The sequence below is a fragment of the Corvus brachyrhynchos genome, unplaced genomic scaffold (assembly GCF_000691975.1).
Source record: "Corvus brachyrhynchos isolate BGI_N302 unplaced genomic scaffold, ASM69197v1 scaffold80, whole genome shotgun sequence".
Taxonomy (NCBI): Eukaryota; Metazoa; Chordata; class Aves; order Passeriformes; family Corvidae; genus Corvus; species Corvus brachyrhynchos.
In genome coordinates, this window is record NW_008236769.1 from 10,896,397 (window position 1) to 10,916,599 (window position 20,203).

Consider the following 20,203-nt stretch of genomic DNA (forward strand, 5'->3'; position numbering starts at 1 on the left):
AGCAGGAACAAAAGACTCAAAATTTAGGGTAGTATTTTAAACACAGCAAAACTAAAGAAAGATCTGTTATGTGGAAGAAAAATATGCTTTTTTGTATGGTACTTGCTTTACTACACAGAGTGGAGTCATATTATCAAGGAATTAGATACTTACCTGTATCAAGTCTAAAACATGAAGAAGTCTATAGCACAACAGTATTTAAGTCACATAATTTTATTTATTTATTTTTAATATATACCTTTACTGCTGGACCAGGAGCAACATCATCCATTACATGTGCACAAATATTAATGACCTTCAGCAGATGAGAAAAGAGCTGTTCTACTAAAGTGACAAGCGCTCGATCTGCCAGAGCTGGCCAGGGTTCCTCCTGCTTAGCAGCACCTTGGTTTGAATCTTCTTCAGCACTCCAGGGATTCTTTAAGCACTTGGGAGCACTTGCTGCAATTTCAGGAAATAGAAGACAAAATTTGGAATTAAGCACCAAAAAATTTTAGAGGCATATATGGTTATACTGTCTCTGTATGAACAGAAATTCAATCAGAATTTCAAAGCCAGGAGTAGCTGCACAGTTTAAAACAAAACCAACAAAATCTGAGTTCTTTGTACCCAGCTTGTACTAAGCATACTGCAAGTGGCCTTCGGCAACAGGAGGAAATCTGCAAGTTAGCAACAAAGAGGCAGTTTCTCTTCAAACCTCCTGGGTGCAATTTCCCTCTTTATTTCTTCTGCTTAATCCTGCAAGTTTTTCATGGCATACAATCAGAAGAGAGTGAGATACGGGCCTTCTAATGCTAATGGTAAAAATACTAGGACAATCCTACTTCTCTTATCCAGCCTTACCTGCAAGCAAGTTTCCAGTCAAAATCAAAGCATCCTGATGTGCTGAGAGGTCCAGTGGGAACCATGCTGATGAAAGGAGAGACAAGACCAAGCCAGCCATACCAATGGTGCAGCCCTTCTGAGCTTCATCTGAAGAACTTGGCTGGGAAACACTGGAAGTTTAATTTTGGAATGTCATGACTTTTTCCCCCTTTTTGGCAAATTAAAAGTCTTGAGAAAACCAACAGTCAAATAGATGGCTAATAAAATGAAATCTGTGCTACAGAAATACACATTTAGCACTCAAATACAACTTTGAAAACCCATTTGCAGCAGAGACCTCACAATACTCTGGTTTCTTTAAGAGCCATTACCTTCTTTTTTAATAGCCAATATCAAGGCTATAGTGACATCTACTGACAAACTAAGGAATGCTGTATTTATTTGCTAAACACTACAGTCTTGAACTATCTTCAGTTAAGTTTTGTGTATATGCAAGGTAGGGATGGGAGACATTAGCTACAGTATTCCAATGTAACAAGATATTGCTTTAAAGTGACAAGGAATTAATCAAACAACTGCATTCCATCAAATCCTCTATATTTTTTGAGTGAACACTATCCAAGATGGTAATTTTCTGCTGCATTCTGTATTTTCCCTGATAATAATTATAAGACCACATTTTCCCACAGAAGTCAAGTTTAAGAAAGAGCAGGCAGAGATCACCAGAAGATGTCGGGCAGAATACTCTGTGAATTACACACATCACTTCAAAGCTGAAAGACCTAAATACTTCAGCTTCTTTCAGGAAAAGACTTTACGCAACCTCTAAATTAAGGGAATCTGGGAATCTTTCAAAATGTTTTTTAATTTAAAATAATTAAAATCTTCTAATATAGTCACTCTGGTCTAACACAACCACAGGAATTTCAGAAAATCAGATTTACACTAAGTATAGCTATTATTTTGATAAAGATCCAAAGGTAATTTACAGAGCCTTCCTTTAGTTTTTTTGAAGTATTTTCAGAGGCAACTGTTATTTACTTCACATACGGTTAGAAATCCATGACTTAACCCATGCTGGATTAAGTACAGGGTTGGAATGCAGCAGTTCCAATAACTTCTTAATCGTAAGAAAAACAATACTTAAGATAGGAAGGAATTCTGACAAAATTCTCATGTTACTATCCATGTTATTATATTCTTATTATCCAGAATGACAAATGTCTGTATCATTCCACAAAAATAAGATTACAATCCAAACTTGTATAACCATTGGCCAAAAATTTGTAAAGAAGGAATCAGAGGAAAGAGCAAAGGGCTATGTCATTGGATCACTCAAAAATATTAGATATATCTTTTAAAAAAGTATTTTTAGGCTGGGTAAAAGGGAAGAAAGATATACTGATTTTATTTTCCAGCTAAGCACGGCTCACATCCTGAATTACTTCATTTTTTAACACTGGACCTATTGTTCAAGACACCTTCTACATATACAGAGCACACCACACTTAGGGCCAGCAAGGGAAGCAAAGGCCTGTTGACAAGAAAAGCAGCTGAGGGACAGCTGGGTTTTTTTGGGGTTGGGTTTTATTTTGTTTTTTAAAGTAAGATAAAATTTTGCAGTTGAATAGAATAAGAGAGACAATGACAGCAACAAAGAAAATCAACACAAATTATGTTAAACCTATTTAAAAACCAAACAGCTCCACATGTGCGCATTTCCAGTAGCTACTTTCACAGCACACATGGCACAGCAGTAATAATCAGAGGCAAAATCAAAGCTTTTAGGCTGCCACATGTACATTTTCATTCTGAAGAAACTCTTCAAAATGTAAGCAATATCATGTATTACCCACATTAACACTTAAGTATTACAGATACCCCATTTGCTGTTCCCACTCAGTGTGCCAAATGAGAACAATTTAAATTTATTATAGAAGCCAAGATGAACCAGCTTCCTTGACTCACCATTTTTCAACATAAACATGAAATCAAGGTGAAAATGATAATGTTCATATTTTAAAGAGATACTACAAAATACAATATCCCAAAGATAAACATTCTTTCAAGAGCATGGAAAATTTTCTCCTATATCATATTTCATAGATGATGACTATCTTTCTATTAGATCAGTTGCAACCAATCCCTGTGACAGACACTGTGGTCCCAGGGATGACAAAGTGCTGGCCCTTAATAGCCAGACAACGTGAAGTTATAATGTGCTGTATTCTGTATAAAGTTCTTAAAGAACTGCTGAAATAAGCTTAACAGCATATACCTAAACCAGGACTTCCAATGCCTAAGTAAGTCCACTTCTGTTTCACAAATCTGAGTTTCAGAAGCTTGATTAACAAAAGAGGGAACATACCCACAGTGCCATCCCACACTCCAGGTGCAGACTGGAAATGTTGTGGAGAGAAGACACAAAGCTTCACAGCAGCCAAACTGAAAAGTAAACACCAAGAACTGAATTAGTTTCACCACATGAAGAGTTAGCAACATGGTACCTTAGGAGTTAGAATTAAATCTATTATACTGCCATTATCACAGAACAAAAGCTGCAGATACAAATATAGCCAGGAAACTATAAAAAAATAAAGCAAGCATGCAAAAAAAGAAGTCTGCCACCACAGCAAGGAAACTCAAAGAAACTCATATGTACAAAAACTCACATACAAGAAAACTCACCGTAAGTGCTCTTGTAGTGGATATTGTCAATGCATGGGAAATTGCTGCAATAACCCTTGAAAGGTTGTTTTCCATAGTGATATCTGTTGGACTTTGCAGCATATTGTAACCTCTGTATGTTCTGAAATAAAAACATTTATATCCACTAAAACATGTACTTAGAAAACCCCATCCTAATCAAAAATGATTAATTTTATTACTTATATACTTAAGTATTTAAGGTTAAATTACTATTATGTATTTCACAGACCACTTAGAACATAAAAAAATCAGAGAATAGTCTAAATACCATGTTGTATTGTAATGTTTTTGAGGTTGTATTAGTAAATGCTATTTAATTTATAAATAAAACCTCTTTGTTAGCAAGCTGAAATAGTAGATCAGCTGTCAATATCTAACTAGATACTTGAGAAATGACCACAAATTTAACATTAATCTTTGCTGTTGCTCAAATCCATTCAACATTTTTGCATGTTGCATTTCTGCATGTCACAAACTTTGGATTTTTACTGTAGAAAAAGTCTACTTTCTATCCAGATTAACACTGAATCCCCAAAGTTCTATTGCTCCATACTACAGTATGTATCTTAAGTGACATGATCAAGATCATGTATCAGAAAGGTATATAATTAAAACTTGTATGACAAACTGATAGAAGCAAACAGCCCCTATAAATATATACAACTCATACCGTCTGTAAGACAGAAAAAGTATAGTTGGCAGCAAAAATACAAGATCACACTATCAAAACTAGAATTTATTTTTAAATTATAAAGGGAGTACAGCCTTCTGCAATCACAATCATTAAATAGGATGTGGAGAGCTATAAATCTGGATTAACATATCTGAAGAAGCGTAACATACATACAATTAGCTTGAAAAGCTGCACCTATCTGTCCAATTTAATGGACAAGTAGGGTGAATTCAGGATGGAGAGGAAAAAAACTATCTCAAAACAATGACTCTCAATGTGTGAGTGCATCATCAGTAACTCACAGCGTATTCTTTAAACATGAGTCTGTTTCTGTGGAGCTTAAAACTACTACAGGTGCTCCTACAGACTAGAACAAGAATTCATAAGCACATGGATTTGGAGGATTTAACTACAATTCTATACACTTGAAAGCGAAATTTGGCTCTCCATTCCTTTTGAAGCAAGGCCAGATAGATAACACACCTGGTGATAGTGCTCACTGCAAAGTGAGATGGGGGCTGCGTTTCATGCATGAGGAGTTTCAGGTAGACACTGCTTTGGTCTCGTGCTACTGCCACAACTGGGTCAGCCTGTCCTTGATCACAGTTATAAAACAGCTTTGGAACAAGCCTGAGAGAAAATTAAATGTCAAAAATAAAAATTATTATTCAGATATTATTTAACACCCAATTTAAAGTACATTTAATAGACAGTTCAGCAAGCTACATATGTTAATTACGCATATCAAACTGTAAATAAAAGCTGTTAGAGAAACTCATTAAGCTGAATTCATTTTTATGTAACTGCTCCTCATTACAATCAAGGAGCTTAAGTCAGGAAAAAGGAACTACTCCAGACATATGCTAATTTAAAAAAAAATCTCCTCTGGAGATACCTCCCTATACATACTACAACAAACACTCCCATAGAGTACTTTTCTCTTGCTGTTCCCTTGTCTCCCCAGATATTTTCCCCATGAATATCTGTATCAACTGAAAAGTAATTTTTACCTGAAAAGAGTAATTTTTCACCATCTGATTTCTACGCAGCAAAATGTAAACATAAAATCAAATCCAGTCTTCTTGAACAACAATATTTTCAACTTATGTAAAAGTGAAAAACTACTGTACACGTTTTTGTAATTTCAGTGAGAGTACTTCCAATGAACGTCCATACTGAATGTTTCGAGGGCTTTCTGCAAGCTTGTAGTAGCTTTCTTGGGCAGTTAAGTCTTTTCCAATCTTAACACACCTCCTCTCACTAAGTCAGCATGAAGATAGAAAAAATCTTCAACTTATTACCATTCAGTTAATAAGATAACTCCATTTCAAAATCAAGTCCCTTAATAAAAGCAACAACTCTATGATGCAACAGTTCATGATTCCTCTGCTGAGCTGCTTTGGCAATATAAACACTTTTAAATGTCAGAACTTTAAAGGTTTTGTTGTACTTTATTTGTTATTATGACTGGACAGCAATTAATAGTATGAAAACACTAGGAAAGAAACTCCTCTGATAATAAAATATACCAGGAATTTAGTATTACATGCTCCCAACTTCTTTAAACATAAAATTTAAGTCTATGAATTCTAATAAACTACCAACCAATCCCTACCCTTTGCTGCATTTATCTGTACAGCAGCTATAATTGCAGTAGGTCACAGCAAACAAGTACTTTGCAAACAAATTTAGCTGCTGCACTATAATCAGTGAGCATGGAAGTTTTAAGATACACTGTGTATGACTATGTATGTTAAAACTATAATGGTTGGGATTTTGGACAAATCTGTAGAATTGCAACATTTTAAGTTGATCAGCCACTGGATACTGAACAAACCACTTAAGCATGAAGAAAAATATTCTGAGGAAGCTGCAACTGACCCTCAGAATGTAATAAAGTTAAATGTAATTGGATTGCTAAAAGAAAGCGAAGTACAATTGCCTGATGAGTCAGAATGATGCATGTTCCAGGTACCATAAAGATGCATTTGTTTCCTATCTCTCTTTTAAACAAATATATTAAAAACACCCAAATGTTTGTTTTAGTTATAGGTACACATCAATATGCAAGCATCTTTCTACTTTTTTTTTTTCCTATAAATAAAAATGCCACCTATACCTCATTAATGAAGCTGCAGCCACGTGTCTCACTCTTGGATCTTCATCTCCAAGCAGACTTATTACAACATTTTCAAGTACTCTCTCCTGAAGTTTTAATAGCTAGAAAAGAAGTTAGCACAGTAAATAAAGCTCACTGAACATTTTCATCATTTGAGCATACTGCTAGAAGAGAGTTAACAAGTGAGAATTCATCTGTCATACAAGTCTGGAAAAGACCATCTTTACCTTAACATTGTCAATCACATTAACTAACTACACAAATGCCCATTTTTTTAAAGTTAAAAAAAAAAACCCAAACCACAAAACACATGCACCAGAGAATGCTAAGATACCTGAATCTCCATACTAAGGATATTCCCAGTTGTAGTAAGTTTTACAACATGAGTCTATTTACACAAAAAATACAACAGCTATAAGTGTTGACAGAATTTAAAAACAAGTGATGACATTGCACTGGTACCTTAATTCAGAAACACAATATACTGATTGAATAATTTACTTACACCAGTATAATGATGAATACCTCTGTGCAAGCTCTCAGTTTTTCCTTCCAAGAAGCTGACTAGCCTATGATAAAACAGAATTTAGAGGACATTAGTTAACCTTGTGGGTTATTTCTCCCTTCAGTGCTCTGAGTGTTCTTTTTGTTTGTTTTTTTAAAAACACCACTGTAGTGAAAATGTAAGTAGTAAACATTTTTTGCAACCTTTAGAAAAGGTAAGCTATTTGCTAACCTACTATCTGGCTAGTGTAACCAAAGAAAAACAGTCCTTCTGTTAAAAAAACCCCATTATTTAAAGACCATTATTATAATTGTATTTTTTACCCATGCACAGAACAATCAGACTATTTTGAAAAGACAGTAACCCATTCCAAAACTATTCACAAAGAGTCCACTTTTGTATGACTAAGGATAGCTTGAAGAATTTTCATATAAACATCTTTTGTCTTTCAGCTTGGAAGAACCAATAGAGAATGATGGAAAGCAAGAAAAAGAACTCGAGTCACCTTTATTTCAGTATTAACAGAAACTGAGTGACTACAGAGAGCTAACAACAGACAAGTTAGGGACTTTCTCTTTAAAAATACACACAACTTGATGGAAAAACTAAGCTAGATTCCAAATTATGTGGTCCCTCTCTGATCACACATTTACAGAAGACTTTATACAACAGACCAATGAACTAAAAACTCCTATACAGTGTCTCTAGGATTGGGCTTGGTTGTGAAGTCAGTAGCAGCTTGACAAAGGAATTCATACAGCATTGACTGATCTGAATTAGTTTTATGAAACCCATTAATGCTTCAGAAGAAATTTCTCCATTACAGTTCCAGTTTCCTATACTTCTCTGCACTTCAGCTATTACATCCACGGAAAATACAAACACTCACCGAAAATCTACCTCTGCAAGTGTTTCCAGAAGTTCTGTCCTTACAAGCCAATATGAACTGTTCTTCAGAGTTAGGAGGTCAACAATCAATTGCAAACCTAGTTCACTGTAACTGCTACTGCATAAGCTCATGATGCAATGCTGAGAAGAAAAAACAACTTTCAGTTACATTACAGAAGAGGTTCTCCGAATAGCAGAATGAAAGTGACCAAAAAAACCCAATCTGTTTTATTTAGAATACTAAAAAATTATTGCATAAGAGCTAGGAGGAAGTACCAGAGCTAGGTACTTTACAAGGCTAGAACACCATCTTCATGTGAACTGCTAAAACCTGATGCTGCAGTTAAACTTTGGAGAGGAATGCAGGCCTCAGAGATCAGAGGGCAATCCTCCAAAAGAAGGCTCACAGGGCTTAAACACTCCACGCATTATATTTTGATCTGTTCAAAAACAGTCTCCTAATTCCCATAGGGTATTTTTAGACACCTGGTTCTGATTTCCAAAGTTTCTGAAAAAGCCATACGTCCATATTTGAAAGTTCAGCTATAGGCACAATGTGTGATCTTTGGAAAAAGTTACAGAACTCCACACTTCCATGTCTTATTTAACTACACAAAATGTACTTTCTTGTTTGAGGATTAACATCCCAAAGGACATAACATTTCTGCCAAAATGTATAAAGTCAGGCTACATTAGGTACTGAGAAAAAGAAAGAACAAAAGTTGACTAGTATTAAGCTGCCTGAACTGAACAGTTCTGGTGAAGCTTTCTAAAAAGCCATTATCACAAGTGTAATCACACATGAAATCACTATACAAAAACATGAAGATTGCTGAACAGAAGGTTAAAAAGACAGCCACATTTACCTAGTTGGACTTCCTTTCCTCAGCTGTATCACAAGCCCCTCCTCTCTGCATATAAAATCCTAATTTCCATACACAAGCTACATTTTACTAAAATTTATGCTTTGCCTCACTGGTCTTTAAACTGCAATCATCAGCCACCTTGTGCCTCTCCTTGACAGAAGAATTTCCCTCAACCTACAATTTGTCTGTGTTCTACTTTATTGGAAAAACCCTCAAAGAAAGCTCACTTCTTCACCCCTCTGCTTTTTCACCAAACACCTTCCACAGATTTTATTACAGAAATAAAAATTCACATACTCTAAGTTCCACTCACCAGTTCAGCTGTCATCTCTATTTTAACAACTGCCTACAGGATCTTTCACCCAATTTGAACTGCTTGCTTTCCTGAGACTTTCCCCACTTTTAAAATTATTATTTCAGAAAATAATCACTATTTTACCTGTCATTTTTCACATTTAATTTTCGTTCTCCAAATACAGGCTACAACCAGGCATTGTATGTTCACACTTCCCTGTTTAGCCTTCATAGCCTTTCTAGCTAACGCACTCATCCTACTGTTGGTTAATGTAACATTTACATTTCTCATGAGAAATATCACAATTAGGTTATAATGCTACATGACCTAACCACATAATTATTTTCTATCTGTATGTTCCTCCATTTCTGTGCCAATAAAGTTCTTAGGGAAGAAATCATTTTTTGCTCCATGTTTATACATCTGCGCATAGCAGGATCCCAGTAATGAATCACAACCCTGTGATCTATGGTGGTGCAAATAAATTCCTACTGCTTACCCTCACAGCTGTACAAGCCAGTTTGCAAGTAACAGAGGACTCATCTTTCAATGTTTTCTGTAACAGAGGTATGCAGTCTATCAAGGAAAAGAGATTTCCTAAAAAAAAAAAAAAAAAAAGCAATGAAACATTGCTATGTTACATTAGAAGACAAAAAGAACAAAAAGACACCCCTAAAATAAATTGTTACCTGTTGAGCTTCTGACATTTATTAGCCATTTTTCCACATCAAAGCGGGATTTAATTAGAATGGAGTTGACAATTGTTCCACAGAGAATGGCCGTAGCTCCTCTAATCTGGGGATCTCCATGGTCAATGTAGTTCAGAATGTCCGATACATATTGCTCCTCTAAGAAAGTAAGTTACAACTACTTTATTTTAAAAATACTAGTATTGGACCTTACTGATTCCTAAAAATGTTTCAGTGGAGGTCTCAACTATTGGACAATCAATATCAGCACATCCAAAATACGTCCACCATAGTTCTCCCTTTTTGAGATCTTTCTGTGCAAGCAATCTACATACAGATCAATCACACCATTCAAACCAACAATCACATATATAAACACTAGTGATTAATTTCAACTGTAAACAAAATGCTCTGGGGAAATCTAAGAAGCATTTTGGTCAATATATCATACCAGCCGCACACTCCAGGTCCCTGCGATTCATTTGTAAAAACAAACCTAATGGCTTAGAAACCATCTATAAGAAGGACTGAACTAAATTAGAAGAAAACATTTGTAAAATAAACAAACCCCTTCTACATACTAATTGTTTTAAAACAGCTTCAACTTGTCAGAAGCTCTACAAGTTCATACACTGAAACTTAAATCTTACTACAAAAAAATATACCTCACCACACACACAGCACGTTCATTCCAATTTGTGCAATATTTGCTCTCAAATACTAAACTGGATCTGGAGTTTTCAGTGTAGTTGCTGCCTCACTGATTTGGGAACCCAAACACACTATTAAAATGGAATATGTGAACCGCAACATACCATACTCTTCTCCCATTGCCTCCAGGGGTGTTTTATACAGTTTGCTGAAGAAAGATTCAGGGTGAAGTGCAACGGCTGCTCCAACACAACTTACTGCCAAGGCTTTTACACTGACTCTCACATCTCTATCAGGAACTAAAGCTGCGGGGAAGAAATAAAAATTAATAAAAGGAAGGCATTTAAAAGCTCCCACAATTGTTTTAGATTTAATTAAAAACACTATATAAAATAACACTATATAAAATAAATTAGCATGGACAAAAATATGAAGGCAGAGCAAGCAGTTCCAGTTTATCAGAGGCAGCAGAGATATATGGCTGCTTTTTTGCCTTCCTCAAATAAACTGTATTTGAAATATACTTGAAATATTCAAATACAGCCTTAACATACTTCCAGATCACTTCCTTCCAAAACCAATACATTATATGGGTACATGAGCAAGTAAGAGTTTAGAAAAGGGAAAAAACCAAACATCTTAAATCAGTCATACACCATGACAGGAATGTGGTTAAGTCCCCATCCCTGGAAGTATTTAAAAACCATGCAGATGTGGTGCTTAGGGACTGCCACAGAAAAACCTCCAATATTTCCAATAAAGTGAGATGAAAACCAAGACAAAGCAAACTGATCATATTTCCAACTTTGTACATGAAGAGACACAGAAAACCAATGAACCTCAAAGACAAACGTACCTCCTTTGTCCCCAGTGAGCAGGAAGGAAGCTGACAGCAGCCTGACGCAGTGCACCAAAGGAGCACAGTCTCTGTCAGTATAGTGCCCTATGTCCCCCTTTACCCTGGAGGGCTATTGAAGGCAAATCACAACGTTTATACAGAGAAAAATTAATCTTCATTGAAATAAAATATTAAGCACAACAAGATTTAGAAATACTGCACATCCTCAAATGTGTAAAGTTTAACACAAAATGAATATATAATATTCATATATAGTTTAATATATCTTCCAAAAAAAGGCCTCAAAATGTAATGCTCTGGGGAAGTTTATACCCAGTATCAGAGCTGGTTCAATTTTATTACAGAAACACTATATTGCAGATTTTTCTAAACTACCTAGACTTGCTGTTTGCATCTGAAGAGCGTGCTAAACTACTTGTTGCCATCACACTTTGGAAACTTTGTATGAAAAGCATATTATTTCCTAGTTGTTCCCAAAGAAGACTCACAGTTTTCTGTAGTTTCACATTTAGAATTCCCCAATAGTCCAAGCTGATCTAATTCTGCCTGCCACAAATGAAACTTTTGCCCCAGCTCAGAACAAAGTCCAAAGGTAAAGTCAAAAAAGAGGAAATCAGTAACTTGTAGTTAGAATGGCACAAGGCTCAAAGACTAACACCTGAGAAGATCATGAAGTTACCTACACAGGAAGCAACCAACACAAAGATATTTCAAGCAATAAAGTAACAGTGTAGCCTACTAATACACAGACAAAAAGGGTTTGTGTTCTCAGCAGTGTGTTCTGGTATGGCTTTGCTGGTGATTGCGTTTAAGATACCACCATTTATGAATTCACCTTACGTTAAATGAAATTCAGGCTCTAACTCAGATTCCCTATGCAACCTTAGTTACTTTGACCTGTAACAAGGCACATCACATATACATGCTTTCCAGTAATTTACTTCATCATAACTGTAATTTTAGGGGGTTTTTTTAAACTTCGTTGTTTTAAACTTTAAAACTGACCACTTCTCACCTTGTTCTCGTGATCACCAGCATCTGCTGCATCTTCTTTCGATATAAATCGATCCACACTGCTATCAGAGGGCTGCCTACTATGGCTCATAGTTTTCAGCAGGTGAGGCTGCTGAAGAGCTTTAGAAAAGGGCAATTCATGAAATACCATTTCAGATACAAACTAAAAGCACTTTAATTAAACTTAATTATACAAACATGAAAAATAAATCAGCAGTGATCAAAACAAGTGATTGGTTACATGTGTTGAAATATATTCTTTATTTTACGTATCAATCTAGTTATTTGCTTTTCATATCCATTCATATCCATACATGAGTCTCCATTCCCTTGGAAGTGCAGATGCACCTGAACACCTGTCTTAATGGTGTCACCAGTCTGGCCCCCCCCTTGTATTTATCAACTTACCAAGAGAAGAATTTCTGAAGGACTCTGATGAATCATCTTGGAGAATATTTGCAGCTTCATCTTCCTCATCCTGTAGCTGCCCAATTTGCATTCCAGAATACTGTCCTTCAGCACCCTCCAAAACCTACACAGTGCAAGGACAGGACTTAAAATAACTTACCTTTACACAGAGTATTAAATCTGAAACATGCAGTGTTAGTAATCTAGAAATGATCTGAAAGCAAATATGAGCCTTATAAACATCAGTGTCCAGCTGCATGCAAGGCCCAAAGCACTTCCCCTCCTCCGGCAGCACTGGGGCTATTGGAGGCCATAGTTCCATCTGAGAGTCTCCCAGCTGAGCCATGAACTTGGCTATTAACAGGAACAAACTGGATCTCTCTGTCCATTGCTCCCCTGCAGCTCCCCTTGTTTCTTCATCACAAATGTCTCTCTCTCAGCAGTTACAAATTACAACCAACACCTTTACTGCCACAAACTGAACTTGGCTCTTGCTGTCAAACTCCCCCATAACCTAAATTGTCCTGGATATGTGAAGTCAAACTGAGAACACAGTGTAGAACAAGAAAGGACAAATAAGTATAAAGTATTTTAATTTCTTCATTCAAAACCAGAGACTACTAAAATGGACTCGTCTGGAAGAGAGTTTGACCCTTGGAACCAAGGCAATATATAGGCAGTAGGTATACAGAAAAATAACCATAAAAATTAATCATAACAATCAACAATAGAAAAAAAACCAATTTCACTAATTTTATCAGAAAATAGGACACTTCTTCAGTTTCTTCCTGTCTTCATAAGCACCTGGAAATTGTTCATTAAAAAGCTTGTGTGTCAGTAACTTGGACAGCTATTTAGTCTGTCAATTAAAAAAGATAATTTTACATGTAATTACTGCTTGTAAACAGTATGCAAACAGACATATGGAACAGTCTGACAAGAATTTGCATAAACGCATCAATAAACACACCTTGTCAATAAATGCCTGCTCACTGTGGCCTCTGCACTACCTTCATTCACTACCTTTAATTCAGACAGCAATTATCATCACTCCTTTGGTTCTTGAATCCTCACACTTGCAGAAGTATTTTCTTACCGTAATTATAAGTTTTCTATTTTTTGCAGTGCTAAGAGACTATTACTCTTCCAAAGTTACTATCAGAAAACTAGAGTCAAAAGTTGGATAATGTTTGAAAAAGTCTTAAAAAGTTCTAAATTTTCCCCCTTTTGCATTTTCTGCTCTGGCTTCCAGTAATTGTATTTTTGCTGGTTTTATTACAACCTCACAATACAATTGCCCAAGAGAGAAAAATGTCTCAAAATAGCTATACTGTATGCACATTTCAGGTGTTTATTAGATATGTAACTGCTACATTAGTAAATCATGCAGTATTTGCCCATTATAGGAGAAATCCTTACGATGGAATAAAAAGGAAAAAAAAAGATGATGACTTGTGTTGCCAAGTGTAAAAGCACAGGCAGAAGGCAGTGTGAAGCATTATGTTCCAAAAATATTCCTTTATCATTCCAAATAAACTGTTCACCCTTTAACACTTCCATTAACCCTCCTGCACCAAAACAATTATTAATATATCTACACAAAATTAAGGATATATTACTAAGAGAATATATTTATGTCAGGACTTTGATGCTGCCATTCTTTCAGTGAGCAAAATTTGTAATGCTTTCCCATGACGTACCCAGAGAACAAACTGATTACAGCTTTCTAGTTTTTCATTATTGCTAAAGTGAAAGTGTTAAAAGGAGGTCAAGCTCTCCAACAGAGGTGTGAGCTGCTGACCTTTCCTCTGTTACTAGCTGAGGACTGAAAAGTAGAAGATGAGTAAGGAGACGAATCCAAGTCTGGGCCCTCCATGGAAGAGCTCTGAGATATGTCGGGACCCTTGGCAGAAGGAGATCCCCCCTCTGCCCGCTGCACACTTACAATTTCAGAGCTGTCCGAAGGGGTTACAGCAGAGTCTGGACCTTCTGTAGTAGTCTGAGAGCTATCACTAATTGGTGAGGAAGCCTGTGTGCCATCATTCAAATCCATAGTGGCATCTGACTGGACAGCACTGATCTGGCTGGAGCTTCGACTAAGTACTTCATCATCTTCCCCTTCAGTAGCTGTACTTGTCAAATCACAGCTGGCCAGGTCTACAGAGTCTGACTGCAGCGTATGCTGGGAACGGGGCTGCTCTGTGATGATGTCGTGTCCTGTGGCATCAGCGGCTGAGCTCCCCGCTGACCCAGCTGTCGAAACACCTGATGAAGAAGCCAGTTCACTGGTTATCTCACCCTTCACAGAAGCTGCAAAACACAGGCATTTATGAATCAATCCAGTGTTTGAAATTCTATTTCCCTCTCAGCATGAACCCAAAGATTAAACCACATATTAAGCTAGCTAAGGAAAGCATGTAACCAAACTGTTAAACTATAGGTAGGAAAATGGGCATCTTCTAAGATGTCACCCTATCTCTGCCAGTAACTCCCATTAAAAACAGAATGCAGTCAACTTCATTAAGTTTTATACTCAGCAGTATTTATGGTTTCAGTTTTGCTACCATGTCTTTTGAATGCCCATACACTTCCTCATGACCATAACACATCATTTACACAATTTACATAGAGCAATAACAGAATGTATTAGCTGACTGCACTGCTAAAGAGAAAGGCAGGTACCTGCAAATGATGCAGCACTGACATCAGATCGGGTTTCAGAATCATCATCCAAGCTCTCTTCTTCACCAAGAAGTACTTTACCTGAGAAGTGATATAAGAAAAACCTTTAGTTTTCAAAAATTATAGTCAGCTTGAAGTGTTCAACAGTTGAAGTCAGTTAGATGTGAAATCTGTTTTTTAAAAAGTTTATCCAAATAATTTTTCATAGCTATGACAGGCAACAGATGAAAAAATAAGGGAATGAATAGAATGCACATCCAGTCCCTCACTAATTCATCAGGAAAGAAACAGGCAGCAGTGACAAGGAAACAGAGTTAAGTAATCTTATTTACCAGCGTAACCATTCAGGAAACTACCTACAATCTTATTACTTCTAGGTTTTTTTTTTGTGGACTACGTTTACAATCTCATTAATTTCATCAAGTATGTGCTACTCCTAAGGACTGGATAACTGGCATCTGGATGTCTGCCCTCAACTCTGAAGGGCATTAATGCACCACAAGTAATAGAATAAATAACCTCTTCCTCCTTAAGGCTACAAAACTTATCAAAGGCTGCTTGGAACTCCAGAGATAACAGAACAAAAAATGCCCAGGGGGAAGAGCAGTGCAGACTAGAAGCACAAGACAACACAAGTGGGACAGGGTGATGAACCATGGACAACACTGAGAGCTAAGGATTACTAAAGCAAGAAATCTTCAGAGAGGCTTTTGCCATAAGAAACTCGAAAACAACTACTGACATAACCCAACCACCACAGAGTTCTCTTACTCACAGAACATTATCTACTTAAATTACAGGCAGTGGAAAGAGAAAGATACCTGCAAATGCACACTGCCTGGAAGCCAACCAAGGACACAACTGTACTGAAAAGTCTGTCCATGGGACAGAGTGCAGAGGGAGCTACTAAGCCCATCCTTCTAGATGTTGCAAGTCCCTTGCTGAGACAGAGGGATTCACAGTAACTGCTATGAGAAGGACCATTTTGCTTAGACTACCAAGATGCACTGGCAGTTTAAGATTTATAATGCAAGATACTAATGTTGGGATAACTCTGGGTGAATTCCTTTGTACCTTATTCAAGTTATCTGGGGGTAAAAAAGCATTAATACGCTTTTGTATTAATTTCTTTTTCTCAAGTTCTTTCATTCATAGTAGTACCACTGTAGAATTATCTTCCTCTGAAAAACATGTTTTATGATACTCAAACCTGTAAATAAGGCAGAAAAGTAACCATGGCATTTCCATATACCTTCTATATAAAGTAACAGTAATTGAGAACTACACACTCCTATGAATGAATCAGTAAAATCATTCTAGGAGTTCCCAACAAAAAGCATGAAATATAATATATTCTTCCCAATTATTTCGCACATTTGCATCCATTTCACTGAAACAAACCAGGATGATGTTCTGCTTTCCACAGCTGACCATTTCTAAAAGAAAGTGAAAGGATAAGAACACTGAAAAACAGTCATTAGGCACATTAGGCTTTGTATGCTTAAATGAGTATATAACACACTCAGCAGGATACTTTCCCACTATTTGATGATAAAAAAAAACAGTTAAGTTGCTTTCAAAACATGGGCTTTGATTTCAAAAGGAGTTTTCAGCCTTTTTTGCAAATAATCTTCTGAAGCTGAAACATAAACAAACCAATGCAAGCCAGATGCTCAGAACTGAAGTTGGTCTAATGCAGTAAGATTGCAAAGATGTGGAACACAGAGATTTCTGCAGATCAGCCTCACTTTACACCCCTACACACAAAGGAGCATTACAGCTTGAGAAGTCCCATCCATTGCCCACTATTCTATATGACAGTAGAATGCAAAATGACTTCAAGAAGGAACTGGGAACAGGCTTGGATCTTCCCTCCTTTCTACAATGGAGAGCAGCAGGAAATGAACAATTCACAATTTGAAAATAAACCTGTATGAAGCATAAAATTGTGAAGAGATTTCTTCAAGTTTGTTTATGCCATTGTTTTAGACCACAAAATCTTCATACCATAATCTTGGAAAAGGATAAAAGCTGATGACTTTAGCTGATGACTCATACATGTTTTCTCACCAAGTGAAGGAAAGATTAGTGTTTTAACAAGTACTTTAATTGAATTTACACTATTATTAATACTTCAAAGTTACACTGAAGACTACCAACAAGACAAAGGACCAAAATTATAATTTACAACTTTTTTATTTACATGATATGTGTTGTTATTCTGATTTGTTGTATTCTGTGTCACCTTTGGATGCTGCAGCAATACCTACTTTCAGACACCCATTGTTTCAATCTGTCCTTTCTAAACTAGAAACCATCACTGCATCCATAGCACTAATTTCCTTCAGCTTTAACCACTACTTTACATTTTGGTATACTCTTACAGCATACAGATAAGGGTATTTAAGCTTTATGAGATTCCCTGCACATAAAGATTGAAGGACATATGGGGAAAAAGTATAAGCTATAACGGTCCTTCAAGTTCATATAATCTCATTCAGTTTTAAACTACTTTTTCTTCAAGTTTTTCTTTTCAGCATTGAACATCTCTTGCTTACTAATGCTTTCAGTGATTGCACTACACACACAGAGTTTCACTGCAGTAGCAACATTTAGCTCACCTAATGCAGGTGATGAAAGTGTTACACAGTTGTACTTATACTGATTCTGCTATAGTGATATGACTGGTTTTAATCAAAGTGTAAGTGTATAACTAAATATTAAGTACTTTCATGCACAAACTGGGAAAAGAGTACTTCAGAGCAAACTGTATTCTTTAAAATCCTGCTAAATGAATTACCTATTGAAGAAAGAAATGAAAATATACACAAGCAAGACAAAAAATGTATAGAATTAATCACCAAGAACAGAAAAAGAAATAAAAAAGCATTATATTGGAGCATGCAAACATACACGTGCATTAGTGAATTACAGAGAAAAAAACAGGCCTAACAAAGCCAGGAAAGTGAACTATTTTGCAAGTTACATTAATGGTTAAGTACTACCATGAAAAAGAAGAATGCCCTGTTCAGAGAGACTATTTTTCCATGTGCTCTTTAGAAGTAAAACTGCATCAATAATCATCAACATAACTTTGACAGTGAACTACAGCAAAAATAAAATCATATTGCTTTAAATAATTTTAGAGTATCTTGATTGCAATATCAGAAATTGCATCAGAATTCTTTCATTGTTTATAATGATTAAGCTCAGCTGATAATACAGGCAGTTGTGAATGAAGACCAAAGTTCAGCAAGACAATGAAGTGGGGAGGGGAGAAAAAAAAAAAAAAAAAAACAAAAACCCCCAAAAAAATCAGGAAGTAATGCAATTAAAGATTTGTTTTCAAAAATAATCACCTTTATGCTTTCTTGCAAGAACAGGGCTGCATGAAGACCCCCCTCCAGCTGCAAATCACAGAAAGTAACACATCAGGGCAAAGACAGAGCTAATGAAATCATGAAGGAATTCTAATAGCCATGAATGGGAAACAAACAAACAAACAAAAAAAATCCAAACAAAAAATCCAAAGAAAAACCAAAGCCAGGAAGAAATAGCAAACTTGTTGCTTTTTAAGTCCAAGGTTTTTTGAGCATTCACCACCAAATTACTTTTACTATTCTATGCCACTTGTGCAAAGTTTGCTTCCAAAAACATGTTCTAAATTTCCCTGTTATGATTGCTTCGAGCTAGTAATTTACCTTCCAAAAGCAGCAATATTGACTGATCTGTTAGTTCAATACAGAATCTTTACAAAAATCCAATCAGAGACTGATTCTTTTGAAATAGGTGAGTAGCAGTTAAGAGAATTTAAAAAAATCAGGAAGTAATGCAATTAAAGATTTGTTTTCAAAAATAATCACCTTTATGCTTTCTTGCAAGAACAGGGCTGCATGAAGACCCCCCTCCAGCTGCAAATCACAGAAAGTAACACATCAGGGCAAAGACAGAGCTAATGAAATCATGAAGGAATTCTAATAGCCATGAATGGGAAACAAACAAACAAACAAAAAAAATCCAAACAAAAAATCCAAAGAAAAACCAAAGCCAGGAAGAAATAGCAAACTTGTTGCTTTTTAAGTCCAAGGTTTTTTGAGCATTCACCACCAAATTACTTTTACTATTCTATGCCACTTGTGCAAAGTTTGCTTCCAAAAACATGTTCTAAATTTCCCTGTTATGATTGCTTCGAGCTAGTAATTTACCTTCCAAAAGCAGCAATATTGACTGATCTGTTAGTTCAATACAGAATCTTTACAAAAATCCAATCAGAGACTGATTCTTTTGAAATAGGTGAGTAGCAGTTAAGAGAATTTTAAGAACATGCACTCCACAGACAAGAAAGCTGATAGCTGACTTTAACAGTTAAGGATAAGCTTAAATCATGCTTTAATTTCATGCTGGTTTTGGTATTCAGCAAGGAGCTCCCAGTTAATATAAATTCTGATCAGCTTTTATGAATCACAGTTGTCAGACGATTGGTAAGAACATCATTAATTTTGTGGGTGAAAAAAAGTCACCATATATAACTTGCTTTGTGTAACCAAAAATAAAAAATATTTATCAACACAAACTGTAAAAAAACCTCTTTAAGTTTGTCATTAATCAGTTAATGTATATTCACTTAAAGGAAGGAGGGAAAGAACTTCTACTGTACCTGGGGAAAAAAGAATGCTATGCAGAGCTTCACACATTTCATTTTAACCTTCATGCTTTTGGCTAACACTGAGAACTAGAGTTGATGATGTATGTTCATTTCCTTTTACTCAAACTACCAAAAATAGAGCTTACCTATAAGTTCCACTATGCTCCCACTGCGGCTCCTGCTGGCAGCTTCATCTTTGGATACACTGACCTGAGCCATACCCCCGCAGGCGGTCAGGGCATGGAGCAGTTCAGGGGGAGGTGTTCTAAAGAGCTGCTGGAGCAATTCTAAAGCTCCAGTCACAACATTATGGTCCTGATGCTGGGTGTAGTGCAGAGTCAGTTCATAAACCTGAAAGCCAGCAGAGTACTGGAA

At 36.2% G+C, this 20,203-nt stretch overlaps 1 protein-coding gene across 1 annotated transcript in view; it reads right to left on the reverse strand.

Annotated features, from left to right (window-relative positions):
- HTT (huntingtin) overlaps positions 1-20,203 on the reverse strand; it is a 72,507-nt gene that overhangs the window by 43,071 nt on the left and 9,233 nt on the right. Inside the window, exons 8-25 of the mRNA XM_017727715.1 lie at positions 19,975-20,179; positions 19,047-19,094; positions 15,184-15,264; positions 14,447-14,811; positions 12,502-12,625; positions 12,095-12,213; positions 11,077-11,188; positions 10,385-10,525; positions 9,570-9,728; positions 9,380-9,477; positions 7,721-7,860; positions 6,832-6,895; positions 6,327-6,427; positions 4,691-4,837; positions 3,514-3,634; positions 3,194-3,270; positions 844-995; positions 239-441 (exon numbers count right to left, since the gene is read on the reverse strand). Coding sequence (XP_017583204.1) covers positions 239-441; positions 844-995; positions 3,194-3,270; positions 3,514-3,634; positions 4,691-4,837; positions 6,327-6,427; positions 6,832-6,895; positions 7,721-7,860; positions 9,380-9,477; positions 9,570-9,728; positions 10,385-10,525; positions 11,077-11,188; positions 12,095-12,213; positions 12,502-12,625; positions 14,447-14,811; positions 15,184-15,264; positions 19,047-19,094; positions 19,975-20,179 — 2,457 coding nt within the window. The remainder of the gene's footprint in view (positions 1-238; positions 442-843; positions 996-3,193; positions 3,271-3,513; positions 3,635-4,690; positions 4,838-6,326; positions 6,428-6,831; positions 6,896-7,720; positions 7,861-9,379; positions 9,478-9,569; positions 9,729-10,384; positions 10,526-11,076; positions 11,189-12,094; positions 12,214-12,501; positions 12,626-14,446; positions 14,812-15,183; positions 15,265-19,046; positions 19,095-19,974; positions 20,180-20,203) is intronic.